Source organism: Prunus dulcis, chromosome 8 (genome assembly GCF_902201215.1).
Source record: "Prunus dulcis chromosome 8, ALMONDv2, whole genome shotgun sequence".
NCBI classification, from domain to species: domain Eukaryota; kingdom Viridiplantae; phylum Streptophyta; class Magnoliopsida; order Rosales; family Rosaceae; genus Prunus; species Prunus dulcis.
In genome coordinates, this window is record NC_047657.1 from 20,119,603 (window position 1) to 20,134,845 (window position 15,243).

At 39.1% G+C, this 15,243-nt stretch overlaps 4 protein-coding genes across 5 annotated transcripts; 2 read left to right on the top strand and 2 right to left on the bottom strand.

Annotated features, from left to right (window-relative positions):
• The first annotated feature begins 396 nt into the window (after positions 1-396).
• Positions 397-7,547, top strand: LOC117637707 (putative GTP diphosphokinase RSH1, chloroplastic). 2 transcript variants are annotated; one of them, XM_034372683.1, is made up of 24 exons: positions 397-795; positions 1,082-1,272; positions 1,647-1,826; positions 1,933-1,998; positions 2,097-2,189; positions 2,276-2,407; positions 2,538-2,639; positions 2,719-2,796; positions 2,876-2,947; positions 3,306-3,413; positions 3,573-3,670; positions 4,041-4,101; positions 4,208-4,270; positions 4,357-4,413; positions 4,507-4,608; positions 4,717-4,875; positions 5,008-5,139; positions 5,267-5,353; positions 5,451-5,522; positions 5,956-6,042; positions 6,134-6,590; positions 6,726-6,787; positions 6,873-6,941; positions 7,029-7,547. In XM_034372683.1, exons 1-24 carry the CDS (start codon positions 771-773, stop codon positions 7,131-7,133), a joined length of 2,658 nt encoding a protein of 885 aa, XP_034228574.1. In that variant the 5' UTR covers positions 397-770; the 3' UTR covers positions 7,134-7,547. The 2 variants fall into 2 exon arrangements, with proteins under 2 accessions (XP_034228574.1, XP_034228575.1); XM_034372684.1 differs by lacking the exon at positions 5,451-5,522 and having other exon boundaries at positions 429-795.
• Positions 7,548-8,930: 1,383 nt separating this feature from the next.
• LOC117638693 (proline-rich protein 3-like) lies at positions 8,931-9,592 on the bottom strand. Its single transcript, XM_034373786.1, has 2 exons — positions 9,403-9,592; positions 8,931-9,283 (listed from the first exon to the last, which is right to left on the bottom strand). Exons 1-2 carry the CDS (start codon positions 9,590-9,592, stop codon positions 8,973-8,975), a joined length of 501 nt encoding a protein of 166 aa, XP_034229677.1. The 3' UTR covers positions 8,931-8,972.
• A 1,305-nt stretch (positions 9,593-10,897) lies between these two features.
• LOC117612132 (proline-rich protein 3-like) lies at positions 10,898-11,591 on the bottom strand. Its single transcript, XM_034340877.1, has 2 exons — positions 11,346-11,591; positions 10,898-11,241 (listed from the first exon to the last, which is right to left on the bottom strand). Exons 1-2 carry the CDS (start codon positions 11,584-11,586, stop codon positions 10,898-10,900), a joined length of 585 nt encoding a protein of 194 aa, XP_034196768.1. The 5' UTR covers positions 11,587-11,591.
• A 1,418-nt stretch (positions 11,592-13,009) lies between these two features.
• LOC117637978 (ethylene-responsive transcription factor ERF071) lies at positions 13,010-14,500 on the top strand. The gene is made up of 2 exons (XM_034373050.1): positions 13,010-13,432; positions 13,516-14,500. Exons 1-2 carry the CDS (start codon positions 13,249-13,251, stop codon positions 14,301-14,303), a joined length of 972 nt encoding a protein of 323 aa, XP_034228941.1. The 5' UTR covers positions 13,010-13,248; the 3' UTR covers positions 14,304-14,500.
• Positions 14,501-15,243: the final 743 nt, after the last annotated feature.

A 15,243-nucleotide genomic window follows, 5' to 3' on the forward strand; every position in this document is an offset into this window, starting at 1 on the left:
AATCACCAAAGAAATTTCGAAGTATCAAATGACTAACAAATTAATTTAACATAAAATCAATAATGACCAAATAAAGCACTTTGTTAGCTATATTAGAATTGATACACGCATACGCGTGTTAGGCCAATTGATCAGGATAGTTAGCTTCCCTTTAGACACCCAAATTCGAGTTTCCACTCCGTAGAGAAATTCCAGGATGTATTGCTTGGAGCATAATAGAAACTTTACAGAAGTTAAAGGGCATAGTTTTCAAATTAACATACAAAATCATAGATTAACTGTAGTTAAAGTGGTTAAGAGCGTTTTCCCTTGCATCCCAAATTATGGCGTGTCATCATGTGGTCATGATGGCTTAAAGTCGAAATCTGTTCTCTCCGCACCATAGCATTGTCGCTCATAAAGAAAAAACAATTCAAAATCAGAAAAAGAAAATATCTTTATCAAACGGCATTTGTGTGGCCTTGGCTAAGCTCCTCGATATCCCTCCCTCTCTCTCTCCAAATTATCTGTTGGCCAAATTCTTAGTTTCAGTCCGTCGCTTATTTGTCCGAAACCGAACGTTTTGCGGACACCGTACCGCTCTCCGATTCGAGATAAGCTCTCCGATTCTCAGTGGAGCAACACCCTCTCTATCTTATTAAACGCGCGCGCTTGAATTTTGGTTGGCTGCAATCAGTTGCCAATCTACTTTCTTCATTCTGCGTTGCGTCCTTCGTATGTGTCGTTTAATGCTCAGTTCGATTCAATGAGATTGCTCTCTTCTGTTACAAATGGCTTCCGCTCCTTCCATGTCAGGTATGTATATCTGCTCGCTTCTCCGTTGCCTGATCAGAAAATGTAGGACACTGATGAATTTTCGATTCTCTTGTATTGGACTTGTTTTTACCAAACCCTAGTGAACTTAGCCTAGTACGGACACTGCGCTTTCCATTTTTTGTTTTTGTTTTCCTTTGATTTGCAAATTGCAAGAACGTGAACCTTAAATTCTCGAATTATTTTGTACTGGTTTTCCGAGCATCCAAACAGGGCATTAGGGAATTAACTTTCACTAGTTGATTTCGGAATGTGTGAATTGTTGCAGTTTCTTTAGAATGCGTGAACGTATGTAAGCTGTCGAAAGGGGACGGGAGTGGGAGATATGACTGTAGCGTGCTCTCATGTGCGTGGAAAGCTCCAAGAGTCTTGACTGGGTTTCTTGCGAGCACAGCTCATCCTCCTCAGTGTTCGTGGTTGCCATATGCGCGAAATGGAAGAAGAAACCGGATTAATAATGTAAGTTCTTTATGTATTATGGATTTACTTTCTGCCACTGATTGAAAACCAAGTTCCTTGATTAGAGATAGTTTCGGCTTATCTTGATTTTGGGTGCAAGTATTGCTTCTTACATCCTGGCATGCTGGCTTAGTCCCTAGGCAGCATTCAAGCTGATCATGTCCATAAATGGATGAAATGGTGCACCATATCAATGCAGCTATTAAAATAAGCATAGTATCACCAAGTAGATAGTTTTCTTTTCAAGAATCTTAGTGATGCAACTCTGTAAATTTTTGAACTGCCTCCCTTATAGTGTTAGTGGTATGTTGTTCGCACAACAATCTTGCATGGTTATTAATCATGGAATCTGTTTGATAATGTACTCTTTACAGAGATGTGAACCCTCTAACATAGGAGGTTGGTATTCTGCCGAAGCTTCAGACTTTGTAGTTCTTGGAAGACTTTTTAAATCAGGTTTGCTTAATGTTGCTTGTAAGAGATGGCATCTGCAGTGTTCTTCATCTTTGTCTTCAGATGCCTTGAATGAGGTTTCTCCTGAAAAGTTGTGGGAGGTAAACTTTGATTATTGCCTAAGTACGCATTAATGAGAATGATAGTGTTTTTCCAACAGAGATATTTATGGTGTGCATTATGTTATCTTTAATCTGATTATCCCAGGATCTTAAGCCGACTATCTCATACCTCTCACCCAAAGAACTGGAACTTGTCCACAATGCTCTTAAGGTCAGCCAGATGTCTAACAAGAAATTTTAGGTTCTTGTCTTCAAAGACCATTGAATAAGATTGATGATTGTATATAACGTTAGTTTTTGGTTGTGTAGCTGGCTTTTGAGGCCCATGATGGTCAGAAAAGGCGCAGTGGAGAGCCCTTCATCATTCATCCAGTCGAAGTTGCACGTATTTTAGGGGAACTTGTGAGTCTTGCAAAGTTAGAAGTAGGCCTCTTTCTATATGTTTATTCCCATATTTCAATTGATTCTAACTGTATCTGTTCTCCTAGGAGTTGGATTGGGAGTCCATTGCTTCTGGATTACTACATGATACAGTTGAGGATACCAATGTTGTTACTTTCGAAAGGATAGAGGAGGAGTTTGGCGCAACTGTGCGCCATATTGTAGAAGGAGAAACTAAGGTGCCGTGCCTTAATGTGTCTAGTATTAATAACTTTCTGCTTTTATGTTTTAAATAGCTCTTTTAATGTTTCAAAAGCCTTCCAATTAATTCGGCATGCAGTACTTCAATGTCCTTCTCCTTGTGTTTAGGTGTCAAAGCTGGGAAAATTGAAATGTAAGAGCGAGCAGGATTCTGTACAAGATGTAAAAGCAGATGACCTACGGCAGATGCTTCTAGCCATGACAGAGGAGGTGGATCTATTTATTATCATTCTTCTAAATGTTGTGTGTAGATGAAATTATTCGGAAACTAAATTAGTTGTTGCCCCAGGTTCGAGTTATCATTGTCAAATTAGCTGACAGATTACATAACATGCGTACTCTTTCACACATGCCCCCACATAAGCAGGTGATGTGTTGTCTGTTTAAAGTTCATTGGTTATAAGTAGCTGATAGCCTGACACAGTTTGATGTTTTGTTGTGTCCAGTCCAGCATTGCACGTGAGACATTGCAGGTCTTTGCTCCACTAGCAAAGTTGCTTGGGATGTACCAAATCAAGGTACACATTTATGCTTTTCAATTCTCACTTTTTCAGTTTTCAACTGTTGCACTATAATGGCACCCTTGGACCTATATTATGATTGATTGTAGCTTAAATAAGTAGTTTCTGATTGCAAGTCGTCACATTCTGAAATTTGAAATGTCATTGAGTTGTGACTTAAATTTACATCCTAAGGTATACTTTAGACAAGACAAAAAAGTTATGCTTGTCTTGGGTCGAGGGGTTTCACAACTGAATTTCAAGTTTATGATGACTGAGATAATTTATAGTGATAAAGTTTTAAATATATTTTATTTTCATATACGATGACTTCTGTTAATTTGTAGTCTAATAATGCGCTGATACCATATTGCAGTTGGAGCTTGAAAACCTTTCCTTCATGTACACAAACGCTGAAGATTATGCTAAGATCAAGAGAAGAGTTGCAGACCTCTACAAAGAGCATGGGAGAGAACTTGCGGAGGTAATGCATTAATTCGTTAAACAAGGTCTACATAATGCTTAAGGAAGATTATCTATTTCATTGTTACTGTTTTGGCATCCAATAGAAGTTCTCAGTTTATCTTTCCTGGACTGTGTTATCAGTGACATTTGCTCATCAAACCTTAGTTCTTTGTGCTAGGCAAACAAAATTTTGATGAAGAAGATTGAGGATGATGAGTTCTTAGAACTCATGACTGTTGAAACTGAAGTTCGCGTTGTATGTAAGGAACCATACAGGTCAGACCATAACTCCTATTACATTTCTCATTCATTTTGAAGCCTGCTTGGTATGTCTAAACTCATTAGAAGCATTATTCTTTCTGACTTGATTATATGCTTTAAATACTGTTTTGTTATCTGGCACAAGAAATACAAGGACATTATTCAAAGAGATTTTAAGGTGGCATGGAACATGACCACCTATCACTCTTGTAACCCTTGTAATGAGATGATGTTACTTTCAAGCTTAGTGTGTCATGCTTTGTCTGCTAAATCATAATTTCTGATTCATATTTCAGTAGTTAGTTTTTTTCATGGTCTATTTTCAACAGTTATTACGAGGACTATTTCTCAGGCTAACATGGACAGTTCTTATGTTCGCTTGCAGTATCTATAAAGCTGTGCTCAAATCTAAAGGTTCAATTAATGAGGTCAATCAAATTGCACAGGTTTGTTCTGATATTTACCTTCAACTAACCTTCAACTTTTGTTGAGGACACTTAATAATGATTCATATTTCTTCATTGACTTAAAGCTTTTCTTCGTTATTACCAGCTCCGAATTGTGATCAAACCAAAGCCATCTCTTGGAGTTGGGCCTTTGTGCACACCACAGCAGGTATTTTTTTTCTTGTTCCAGGAGATAGGGAATTCTTTGCTGACTCTGTACTAATATGTTTCATTTTATTGTTGTTTTCTCTGCAGATCTGCTACCATGTTCTTGGGCTGGTTCATGGAATCTGGACCCCTATTCCTCGAACGGTGCGTATGTCTTTGAACTCTTACAAGATTCAAGTTAAGCATCAGCAGAAGTTATTTGTAAATTTACAAGTAGCTGTTTATCTTTTCTGGCAGATGAAAGATTATATTGCCACCCCAAAACCGAATGGCTATCAGAGTCTCCATACAACTGTAATTCCTTTCTTGTATGAAAGCATGTTGCGGCTAGAAGTGCAGGTATTATCAGATGCTCTTTTTGAGCATGTTCATATTTTCCAAAGTTGATATTGGGTAACTTCAGTTATTTCGGAGTTCATTTAAATCAGTGGCTTTCTGTTTGGGCAGATAAGAACAGAAGAGATGGATCTGATAGCTCAGAGAGGCATTGCTTCTCATTATAGTGGGAGAGGCTTTGTTACTGGTTTTGTTGGGCGTACTATCCCTTATGGTAGAAGTTCGAGAGGGAAGACTGTCTGCCTTAACAATGCAAACATTGCACTCAGGGTATTGTACCTGTATTCATTGCTATTTTTTGATTCTGTATTAGTTGTCCTTGGGGGGAGTTCTTGGCAGACCCCTTTCATGTCCCATGATTTTGATTCTAATTTCATGGATCAAGTCTCTTGTTTCCTCCAGATTGGCTGGCTCAATGCAATCAGAGAATGGCAAGAGGAATTTGTTGGCAACATGAGCTCTCGAGAATTTGTAGAAACTATAACTAGAGATCTATTAGGCAGTCGTGTGTTTGTGTTTACGCCAAGGGGAGAGGTAAGAAATTGGATTGCTTCATAATTGGGATTGTTGTTATCTTTAATTGGATAAGAAGAACATAAATCTTTACATACAAGAAAATTATGCTTGATTATGTTGATAGATATTTTTACAATATGTACAGATAAAAAATCTTCCTAAAGGAGCAACTGTTATTGACTATGCTTATATGATACACACTGAAATTGGCAACAAAATGGTAGCAGCTAAGGTACTTTCCTTACATTTGACTGATATTCTTTTTCAATTCTAAATTCCTAGTTTCATTCTATAGAATTAAAACTAGGATGAACTTCGATTTGTTGCAGGTCAATGGCAATCTTGTTTCTCCTATGCATGTACTTGCAAATGCAGAAGTTGTCGAGATAATCACTTATAATGTCAGTATTTGTCAACCATCATCTATCTTTGCCTTTCTTTAAATGTATGCTATAAGATGTACAAAATTTTAGCGCACACACATTATATGGCAAAATTTGGAATAGTCTAAGCTGAATTCAGCAGTAGCATGCTAATTATTTCAAGCTCAATTCGTCAAGGTTAAAAAAGTAGTAATTGGTATTTGATACCCAATTTATGATTCCATAAATTGTGGCTATGAAACAGCTCTAGGTCTCAATTATTTGGAAGAACAAAAATTTGATATGTTCTAGGTTTGACCATTAGGCAGGTCTTTTTATGGATAGAATTCTAATTTCTACAGACTTCTATAGGAGTTATTTATAGTAATTCCCATGTAATTTGACATGCTCATCATTTAGTTATCTCATGCTTGTGCCTTTAGGGCTCATATTTTCCTCTCTCTTTCCCCAGTCACTTACCGGAAAATCAGCTTTTCAGAGGCACAAGCAGTGGCTGCAACATGCAAAAACTCGTAGTGCCAGACACAAAATTATGAAGGTAGCTTGTGTTGGTTGGATTGTGATTTAATTTTACTTTTCCTTTTTACTTCTGCTGTGCTCTAATAGTAAACCTTTCATCATGACTGTAGTTCTTAAGGGAGCAAGCTGCCCTGTCTGCTGCTGAAATAACAGCAGACAAAGTAAATGACTTCATTGCTGATTCTGAAGAAGAGAGCGAAGAAGAAGAGCTCCAAAAAGCCTCCAAAGGATACAAACCTATATGGGAGAAAATGATGGTGAATGTTGTAGAACTGTCATTGCCAGAACGAAGTTCTGAAGATCCCTTTCAGATTAGAAATGGAAGTGCTGGGGTTTCCAAGGTGAATGGAAAACACAACAAGAATGTCCACCATGTAAGTTTGAAGGCGGAAGGGGAGATGTTGTCACAAGGAAATGGTGTTGCCAGAATGTTACAAGCTAATATTCCAATGTGCAAGGAAGCCTTGCCCAGTTTAGAAAGTTGGCAGGCCAGCAAGGTTGCCTCTTGGCATAGTATTGAAGGGCACTCCATACAATGGTTTTGCGTGGTTTCCGTAGATCGAAAAGGTACAGCTTTTATTGAACTAATCATTGTTAGATTTCCTTTTGTTATGTCTGGAGGTTAAAACATAAGTGACACTACTCAAAAATATTTTCAATCTACTTGTTGGACCTGTTTAAACTTTAAAACAATAATTTCAGGTATGATGGCTGAGGTTACAACAGCACTGTCAGCTGTGGGCATTACTATTTGTTCTTGTGTGGTGAGTGGTTGGAGCTAGTAATTTCTGCTTTTTATATATCTCCCCTCTCATTTATGTCTGTAACACCTTTACCATCAATGACCAGGCTGAGATCGACAAGGAAAGGGGAATGGCTGTCATGTTATTTCATGTTGAAGGAAGCGCGGAAAGTTTGGTAATTTTGCAGACGTTATCTCTGAACCCTGATTGTATGACTTGGTGAATTTTTCTGTCCTGACATGAGATTTTTCTCCCCTCCCAGGTTAGGGCATGCTCAAGCATTGATGTAATTCTAGGTGTCTTGGGATGGTCTACGGGTTGCAGCTGGCCTAGCTCAGTGGACAATCCCCGATATCTTGAATGCTAATTCACGGAGCCGTTAAAGCTCAATCCACCCATCCATCCGTTGCATACAGGCATGGGTATGAAGTTTTGCCTACAGAAATACTGAAATTCCGTCATGTTTTAATAATAAAAAAGGAAAGATTTTTGTTTAATTAGCTCCGTAGTTTTCTTTTCATCTATTTGTTGGAGACTCTAGGGCCAAATAAGCTGGCAGCATGAGAATGAGCAAAGTCTAAATTCGGGGTACTACTACTGTATATAGGAAACGGAGTGAATACTTAGGCTTAGTGTATACACTTTGTAAAGAAAATTGTGAGAGAGGAGAGGAGACGACAGAAAATGACAAAAAGCTAAGCAAGAAACAGAGGGTTGGTTGTACGAATCTTGCTATACATAATTCTTTTTTCTGTGGTGTAGTGTTCACGTATCTTTTTTCTCTTTGTTTTAATTATTATTTTTTAAATGTTGAACTGCCTTGGTATTTGCGTCGCCTAATGCGATTGGGTTGCTTGATCATCAATGAAAGAAAGAATGGTCAGGATAAAAAAACATAATTACACAACGACAAAATCACGATCATTAGCAATGATATCCAAATGTTCAATGTAGTTGAGTGTGCTCGTTGGATATATTCCATCAAGGGCTCCTCTTTCTCCCCCTCCTTGTTCAACAACCTCCTCGTTCTTGTTAGATTACTGTCCCTGTCGTGCTTATCTGTTTGGACTATTTTGTCTTCTTTCTCCAACTTCTCTAGGCCATCGTTTGTTTCCTCTAGTTTTGGCGATGAGTTCTCTGGCAACTCCCCCATGCTTCCATCACCGACTTTCTCTAAAAAATGCTCTTCGGAGCAGTTGTTATCCATGTTAGTCTGCCATGCGCTGCTGGCAACAAGGCTGCACTTGCAATACTTGGTTTTTCCAAGTCATTATGGGTGAGGAGATTCTCTTCTTGGCGTTTACATACTGAGGATGTCTCGTTCTTTTCATTGATTTATAGAGATACTATAAATCCTGATGTGCAACTAGCTAGAGTGGTCATAGGGAGGGATATGATAGGGTAGGATAGGATTGGATTGGATTGGATTATTACCATCTGGTAGGGCTCAATTTGGGCAGGCATCGGCTTTGAAGTTTCATCACTTGATTCTTTGTAAATTAAACCGTTGCCATCAGAAAAACACTAAACTTAGCCCATCATAAACAAACAAACAAACAAACAAGCATGAATTGTAAGGAACATACCGGCATTGGGCGGTTCCCTCCTCCTCTTCGTCATCCTTTGTGAAGCACTCGATTTCCATGGATCCTTGGGATGAGTCATTGGTGGGTGTTGTTAGATTCTTATTGACATGGCGGCCTTCTCTTAATTTGTTGATGGTGAAGAAGGTTGCTACCAAACTTGCGATAGCCAAGGCTCCGCCTAACACATCCAGCCCTCCAATACCACCACCACCACCACCAATACTAATTGAAATTGTCTGCCTCCTCTGCTCGTGTTTTGTATTGTTTTCCATTTCTTTCTTCTTCCTTTGCCATGCTTTCTTTGGGTTTAATTAATTAATTAATTAATATAATGATGGTAATATCTATAAATATTTATTCTGGGAGGAAGAAAAGGCGCGAGAAAACCAAAGGTTTTTAATAGGTACGATCAAGAAGATTCCGGTGATGTCAAAGTCGAAGAGTCACGGGCTCTGTCTTGTGGTTCAAGTCAAGTATATCGGGCTCAATCCCCTTATTTGCCTAATGAAGCAGTAAAATTATAATAATAACAAAGATTAATACAAATGAGGCTTGTTACATTTGTTCTTCTTCTTGTTTCGCGGGCTGGGAACCCAGCTCCACTTATTCCATTGATATTATTAGGATGATGTGAACGTGAAAGGCCCTACAGTATAAAGTCTTATGTTCTTGTCGTGGAGGAGACGATATGAAGCAAGCACAGCACCACTTATTCCATTGTTCAAGTCTGTGGGAACGTTACAAGACTCCAATGGAGAGAGTTCGAGAAAGGCTCTGCACTGAGTGAGCTTCTTGTGATTTTCAATCTCATAAGGAGAAAGTGTTGCAAAGAAATAACCCTTGGCATCAGTTGCATCGCTCAAGATGGTCATGGGTGCACTTTCCATCCCATATTCGTCCACAGCCTCACATGTTATCCTGGCCACCGACCCTGCATGCATGGTCCATGGAGATGGATGGGTTAACTCAGAATTCGAGCCGGAAATTAATTAAGGGGTGTATTCAATCTTTAAGTGAGTGACTTTCATAGAGTTTAATGGAGATACGTACCTTCGAGAGGGATGACTTTAGGGCCTGATTTGCAATAAACAAGGCCTTGAATGCCCAAAATGGATTTGGTTGGTTGTAGGTTCATCTCATCATAGTGATTATTGCCAGCAGCAGAAGAAGGCGTAATCAGCACTGCTACTAATGCCAAGACTAGCAAAGAGGTTGCAGAGAAGAAACGGTTAAAAGCCATTGAGTGTATTGTCAACGACTTTTGAGGTATGCTTGCTAATTAAGATGGATATGGATAGAGAGCATCACCATGGTCCATATACATATATATATATATATATATATATATATATAAATATAGGGAAAATGAATTACAGGAACTGACTTGGTTGCACGATCGACATAGATAATACATCAAGCATATATATATTTGTATAATATAAGCCACGTCGTTTTTGGATACAATGAATGTGTAGCTTGTTGAGGTGGTTTGGAGTATTTTACACAGAAGCCAGATTTTGTTTAGATAATGCTTGAAAATCATTACAACTTGGGCGATAAAAAATTCAGGCCGTCGTCGTTCATGCATCCACGACCCTCTTGTTCCATGCATTTAGCAATATTACAATTATAAGTATTTCTCTTCCAAATACTGGTTATGGCATTTGCCTGAGTCTGAGTGCCATGGCCAGTTGAGGAAGCCAGGAAGGAGATACTAATTCATTTTTCTTCAAAACTGCATGTGTATTACTCAGTTAGGCAGTCAATGTAGTCAATGTATTTTAATTTCTTTTATACGATTATTGTACTTTATTTTTATTAAATTTACAGAGAACAATGTGGGATTTGACCATAGTTTCAAGAAGCGAGTAATTTTAGATGATTTGTAATGTACTAACTTCAATGGAACGAAATGACTATCTTGGCTAATGGAGTAAAACACATCTACTATATTGGCTGGAAAGTTCCAACAAACGAAATATTTTGACATTTAAGCCTAATTTTCCTAATGATAATTGGGAGGAATGAAGTAAAACACATAGACAAAAGTAATCAAATTGAAACACAAGGACTAAATTAGTTGAATGGGTAAAAAATAACCACATTTAAGCCTCCAAAAATATGTGAGTTATGTTTTTCAGTCACTATATTCACACACAAGAAATGCATCTCAATCAATTATATATTGATGGAAGGATGGAAAAACATGTCGCTTGACAACCTTATTTGAGTTAAATTTTGGAAGAACAACTCGATCTGTCTGTCTATTCTTCAACCACATTATGGGAAGTATATATGTCCAATTGAAGAAAAGAGGAGGTTCATTATGGGAATTCAAACGCTTATGAAAGGATAAACGTCTTGTTGTATTATAAAAAAACCAGAAGGAAAAAACAGGCATGCTCTAACAGAGCAAGCAAAGCAAAGCACCTTATTACAAATTAATAATCCCAAAATGGCAGAGCCTAAAACCTCTTACGGTCTTACCACCAATAAAAAAAATCAAACAAGCAAAGCAACAACAATGAAGAATCAATCAATTGAATTAATAGCCATTATTAGGGGTTGATTTAGGTTCAGTCTTAGAGGTGTAGAAGAAGGGTCCCACAGAGTACAACTTGATCTTCTTGGTGTTAAGGATGCGATAAGAAGCAAGCAGATGACCAGTAATCCCATGGTTAACATCGGTAGGGACTTGGCAGTATTGAAAGGGAGAATAATCAAGGAAGGCCTTGCATTCTGTGAGCTTCCACTTATCTTGAAGCTCTGAAGGTGACAATGTTGCGAAGAAGTAACCCTTTGCATCAGTTGCTCCACTCAGTATGGAGAAAGGGGCGGTCTCGTAGCCGTATTCATCTTCAGCCAGACATGTTATCCTTGCCACAGCTCCTACAATTAATCCAACCCAACAGAACATTATGATCAGCACTCACTGATTTAACATATAATTGGTGATTACTTAACATAGAATTAGAACTAGAGACTATATATACCTTTAATGGGGAAGATTTTAAGGCCTGATTTGCACAAAACAAGCCCTTGAATACCAATGATGTGAGGTAGTTGCTTTGCATATACTTCTTGTGGCTTTGGCTTTTCAACCTTTGGCAGCTTTGGAATGTCATGATCATCAACCTTTGGTGGTTTTGGAGTGTCATGATCATCAACCTTTGGCTTGGGAGCAGAGCCATAATCTGAAGCAGAGGCAGTGACTAGAAATGTCAAGAGAAGCATAGAGGTGGCAACGAGGAAACGGGTGAGAGCCATTATTACAATTCTTGTAACCAATGTATGCTAATGCTGCCAGTGCTAATGCTATGCACAAGGTGAAGACAGAGTTTTGTTATATAGGAAAAGTGGCTCAAGTTTTCTTTTCTTTTTAAGTATTTGTGGCCAGAGGAAAAGGTTCAAGTTTGTGATATCCAGAATCCAAATTAATTGATTGATTAAATATGTGCTGCGCACTGCACAGAGAGTTTACATGGGTTGGGTGCACGTTGGTAAAGAAATCCCCAACCAAACTGTGCTGGCATTGATTTGAGAGTAACTTGGGCTGTGACTGGTGGGTGTTTGCTGCTACGGATCTGGGCCAACCTGATGCCCGTTATGGGTTTGGGCTCAGAGACTTTGTGTTGTGATGGGCTTTTGATTCTTTTCTTCTCCTTTTTTGTTGGGTGGGTGGGAGGAGGAGAAGCCATATATTGCAGTAGAGGACGTGAGTACGAAAGAGGTGCGTATTAAGATATTACAAAATTGACAGTCAATATACAACTAATCGTCAGCTGGCTACCTAGTTTTCTTTTACATTTCAATTCAAAACAACCAGCATGTTATACACACACACACACACACCATGGGCTTAATTGGTGGTTTGTAAACAAGTTTAGGTTGCATCGCTCACTCTCGCATCGCATCTCGCTTATGTTAATTATCTACCAAGTTGCAAGGTCAGCAGCACTGGGGTGTTGGAGTAAAGCAAAGTTGTTTAGGTTAGGAGTAAACAAATGTAAAACCGCTCGACATTGTTACCCAACAAATGTACTACCACCTGTTTTGGAATTGCTCTTCCACTTGCAACATGTTACTCAAGTTTGATGTGCGCTCTAACCTTTTTTGTGGTGGGTTTGACAAAAGATTCATTTATATACAATAATCGGGTTGTAGCGATTGTCCCATTATTATTTTTATTAATTCTTTCGTTGCCAAGTTGCTAGCATTGCTAAGTACTAATTCCCTTATTCGATTATGAGCCCGAAAAAAGAAGAAGAAAAAAATTCCCTTGTTCAGTTTATTAAAATTACTAAATTGCCTTTAAAATGGATGCATTAAAATAAACATATAATGTAAGCGCCACCATAGAAAAATTACTCAATACAACTTTTTTCTTTTCTTTTCTATATAAATGAAAAAGGAGAATCAAAATTAAATCCTCGAGTGCAGAAAAAATACACTTTACTACTTGAGTTACCTATAAATTCAGATTTCTCATGATAAATTAGAGTCTGTCCCCTCTCCTTTTATTAAACTTTTTTCAAAATTGTCACGTTGATCATCACAGGCTTTTTCAAAGTGTACGCGTTACAATTAGTAGAGACTGAACGAGAGTTGTGTGCTGATAGATAGCCTTGCCAGCCACGCAAGGCCCGATAAAATTAAAGACCACGCTAAGAAATTAATAAAAAGGGGTAGGTAAATCAGAGGAAGGCTCCCGATAAAGACATATATCTAGCAGTGGAGTGCCAATTCTCTCTCTCTCAGTACAAAACCCCCTCCCTTCTCCCTCATCTCTCTTCATTTCTTACTCATCTGTCCGTCCTCCTAAAACCCTTTCTCAGCTTTCACATCTTCTAAATTTGTCTCTGAGTCTCATACATACAAGTTTCTTCAAGCCCAGGAATGTGTGGCGGTGCTATACTCGCTAATCTCATCCCTCGCAACCGTGGCCTTCGTGTCACCGCCTCCGACATATGGCCCAATTCTCCCTTCGCTAAGCTCAATCCCGACAATTTCTTCGACTACAATCCCAGCCCACTCACTCGTACCGACTCATCCCCACGCAAAAGAGCCCAACCCACTTCAGGTACGGTCTTCTTTCTACCCCTATCTTATTTTTCTGTGAAGCTAAATCCTTCTGGGTTCTGAGCCTGGCATTTTTACAAACAGGTAACCGGCAAGAAGAGAAGCCCCCCAAGAGGGCGAGGAAGAACCTCTACCGAGGCATCAGGCAGCGTCCGTGGGGCAAATGGGCCGCGGAGATTCGTGATCCCAGAAAAGGGGTTCGAGTTTGGCTTGGTACCTTCAACACCCCTGAAGAGGCAGCCAGAGCTTACGATAGGGAGGCTCGCAAAATCCGCGGTAAGAAAGCCAAGGTCAATTTCCCTAACGAAGACGACGACATTCCCACCCAAACCTATCTGAGAAACCCCAATCCTCCTTCTCTGTTTCAAACCAGTAGCGAGAATTTGAGTAATAGTCGTATGCCAAAAAGCTTTGATTTGGGATTTGGCTATGATCTAAACCAGATCGCAACAATTTCCTCCAATTCCAATTCCAATTCCAAGGGGTTGAGCTCCATGAATCTTGTGAACACTGACCCAACTGTTATTTCGGGGGAAGAAAACTCCGGGTCTGGTTCAGATGGCGCTTACTCTTCGACGGCGGGGCTACTGGGTTGCAATCAGAATGGGAGCAGCTGTTGTTATGGTGAAGCTGAGGTGAAAGAGGTAGAGGAAACGAAAGAAGGGATATTGAATAAGGATGCGATTGCAATCATGGAAGAGAACGAAGTGCAAAAGCTTTCTGAGGAGCTAATGGCGTACGAGAACATGATGAAATTCTATCAGATTCCCTATCTGGACGGGCAGTCCACAGCTACCCAGCATCCTCCAGCTCAGGAAGGCATGGTTGGTGATCTCTGGAGCTTCGATGACGACCGCGTTTCTGCTCTGTAAATTAATATTGTTGTAAATTTGGTCATTTGGTTAGGGTATTTTGATCATTATTCACTGTTGCTGATTAATTACGATTAGAGGCGTTGTTTCATTTATTTAAATTGTGCCTAGTTATAAAACCTGCTTCTTTTTTAATGTTTTTGTACCCAAATCCAAATGTAACTCTGGACGTATTGTTTCAATTTGTTTATTGTTGTTATCCTCGTTTGTCATGTTTTTTTTTTTTTTTTTGGTTATTGTTCTAACTTCTAGGATAACAGGATCGTTCATGGTGCACTTTCATTTCAGGAGTATATTTATCAAAAGAAAACATTTATAAAAAAACAAATAAGTTCATGTAAATCCCAATTTCTAACTGCGATATATAAATTATGTGTGAGTGATATGTGGGGAGCAGTCTTTCCATCCACCAATTTTTTTGGAGAAAAAAAAATGAAAAGAAAAAATGAAATTATTTTTTCCTTTTTATTGTGAGAGGAGAGAGAAAGCAAGGTGGTGTGGGCTAGGTTAGGTGAATGCAGATGTAAAATTGGCAAGCAATACGCTTGGCTTCGCCGCCGGTTTCCAATCCCAGCGGCGCTGCTGGTTTCCAATTTCCAGTTTCGTTATTTCCTAAGCTATGACCAATACAGCGACTGAGTCACTGCGGTGTGGCCGGTGGGCGCCGACAGATATTCTGACTTGTCGCTCAAAAACTTGTACTTCTTATGTTTTCTTGTACTACACTTACTATTTCAGGGGCGACGAACACGTGATGGGTTGACTGGGCCTTTTCTTTTTCATCATTGGGCCTGACCTTCTTCCACCTTAGAGGATAGGTGAGGATTTTAAACTCTGGAATTTGATGAGGTCTGGGCTCTAGTTGTAACCCAAGCCCAACCAATCAATAAATTTTTGTTCCGTTGATGAACACTAACAACTCCTCATGTTGCTGAAAAAT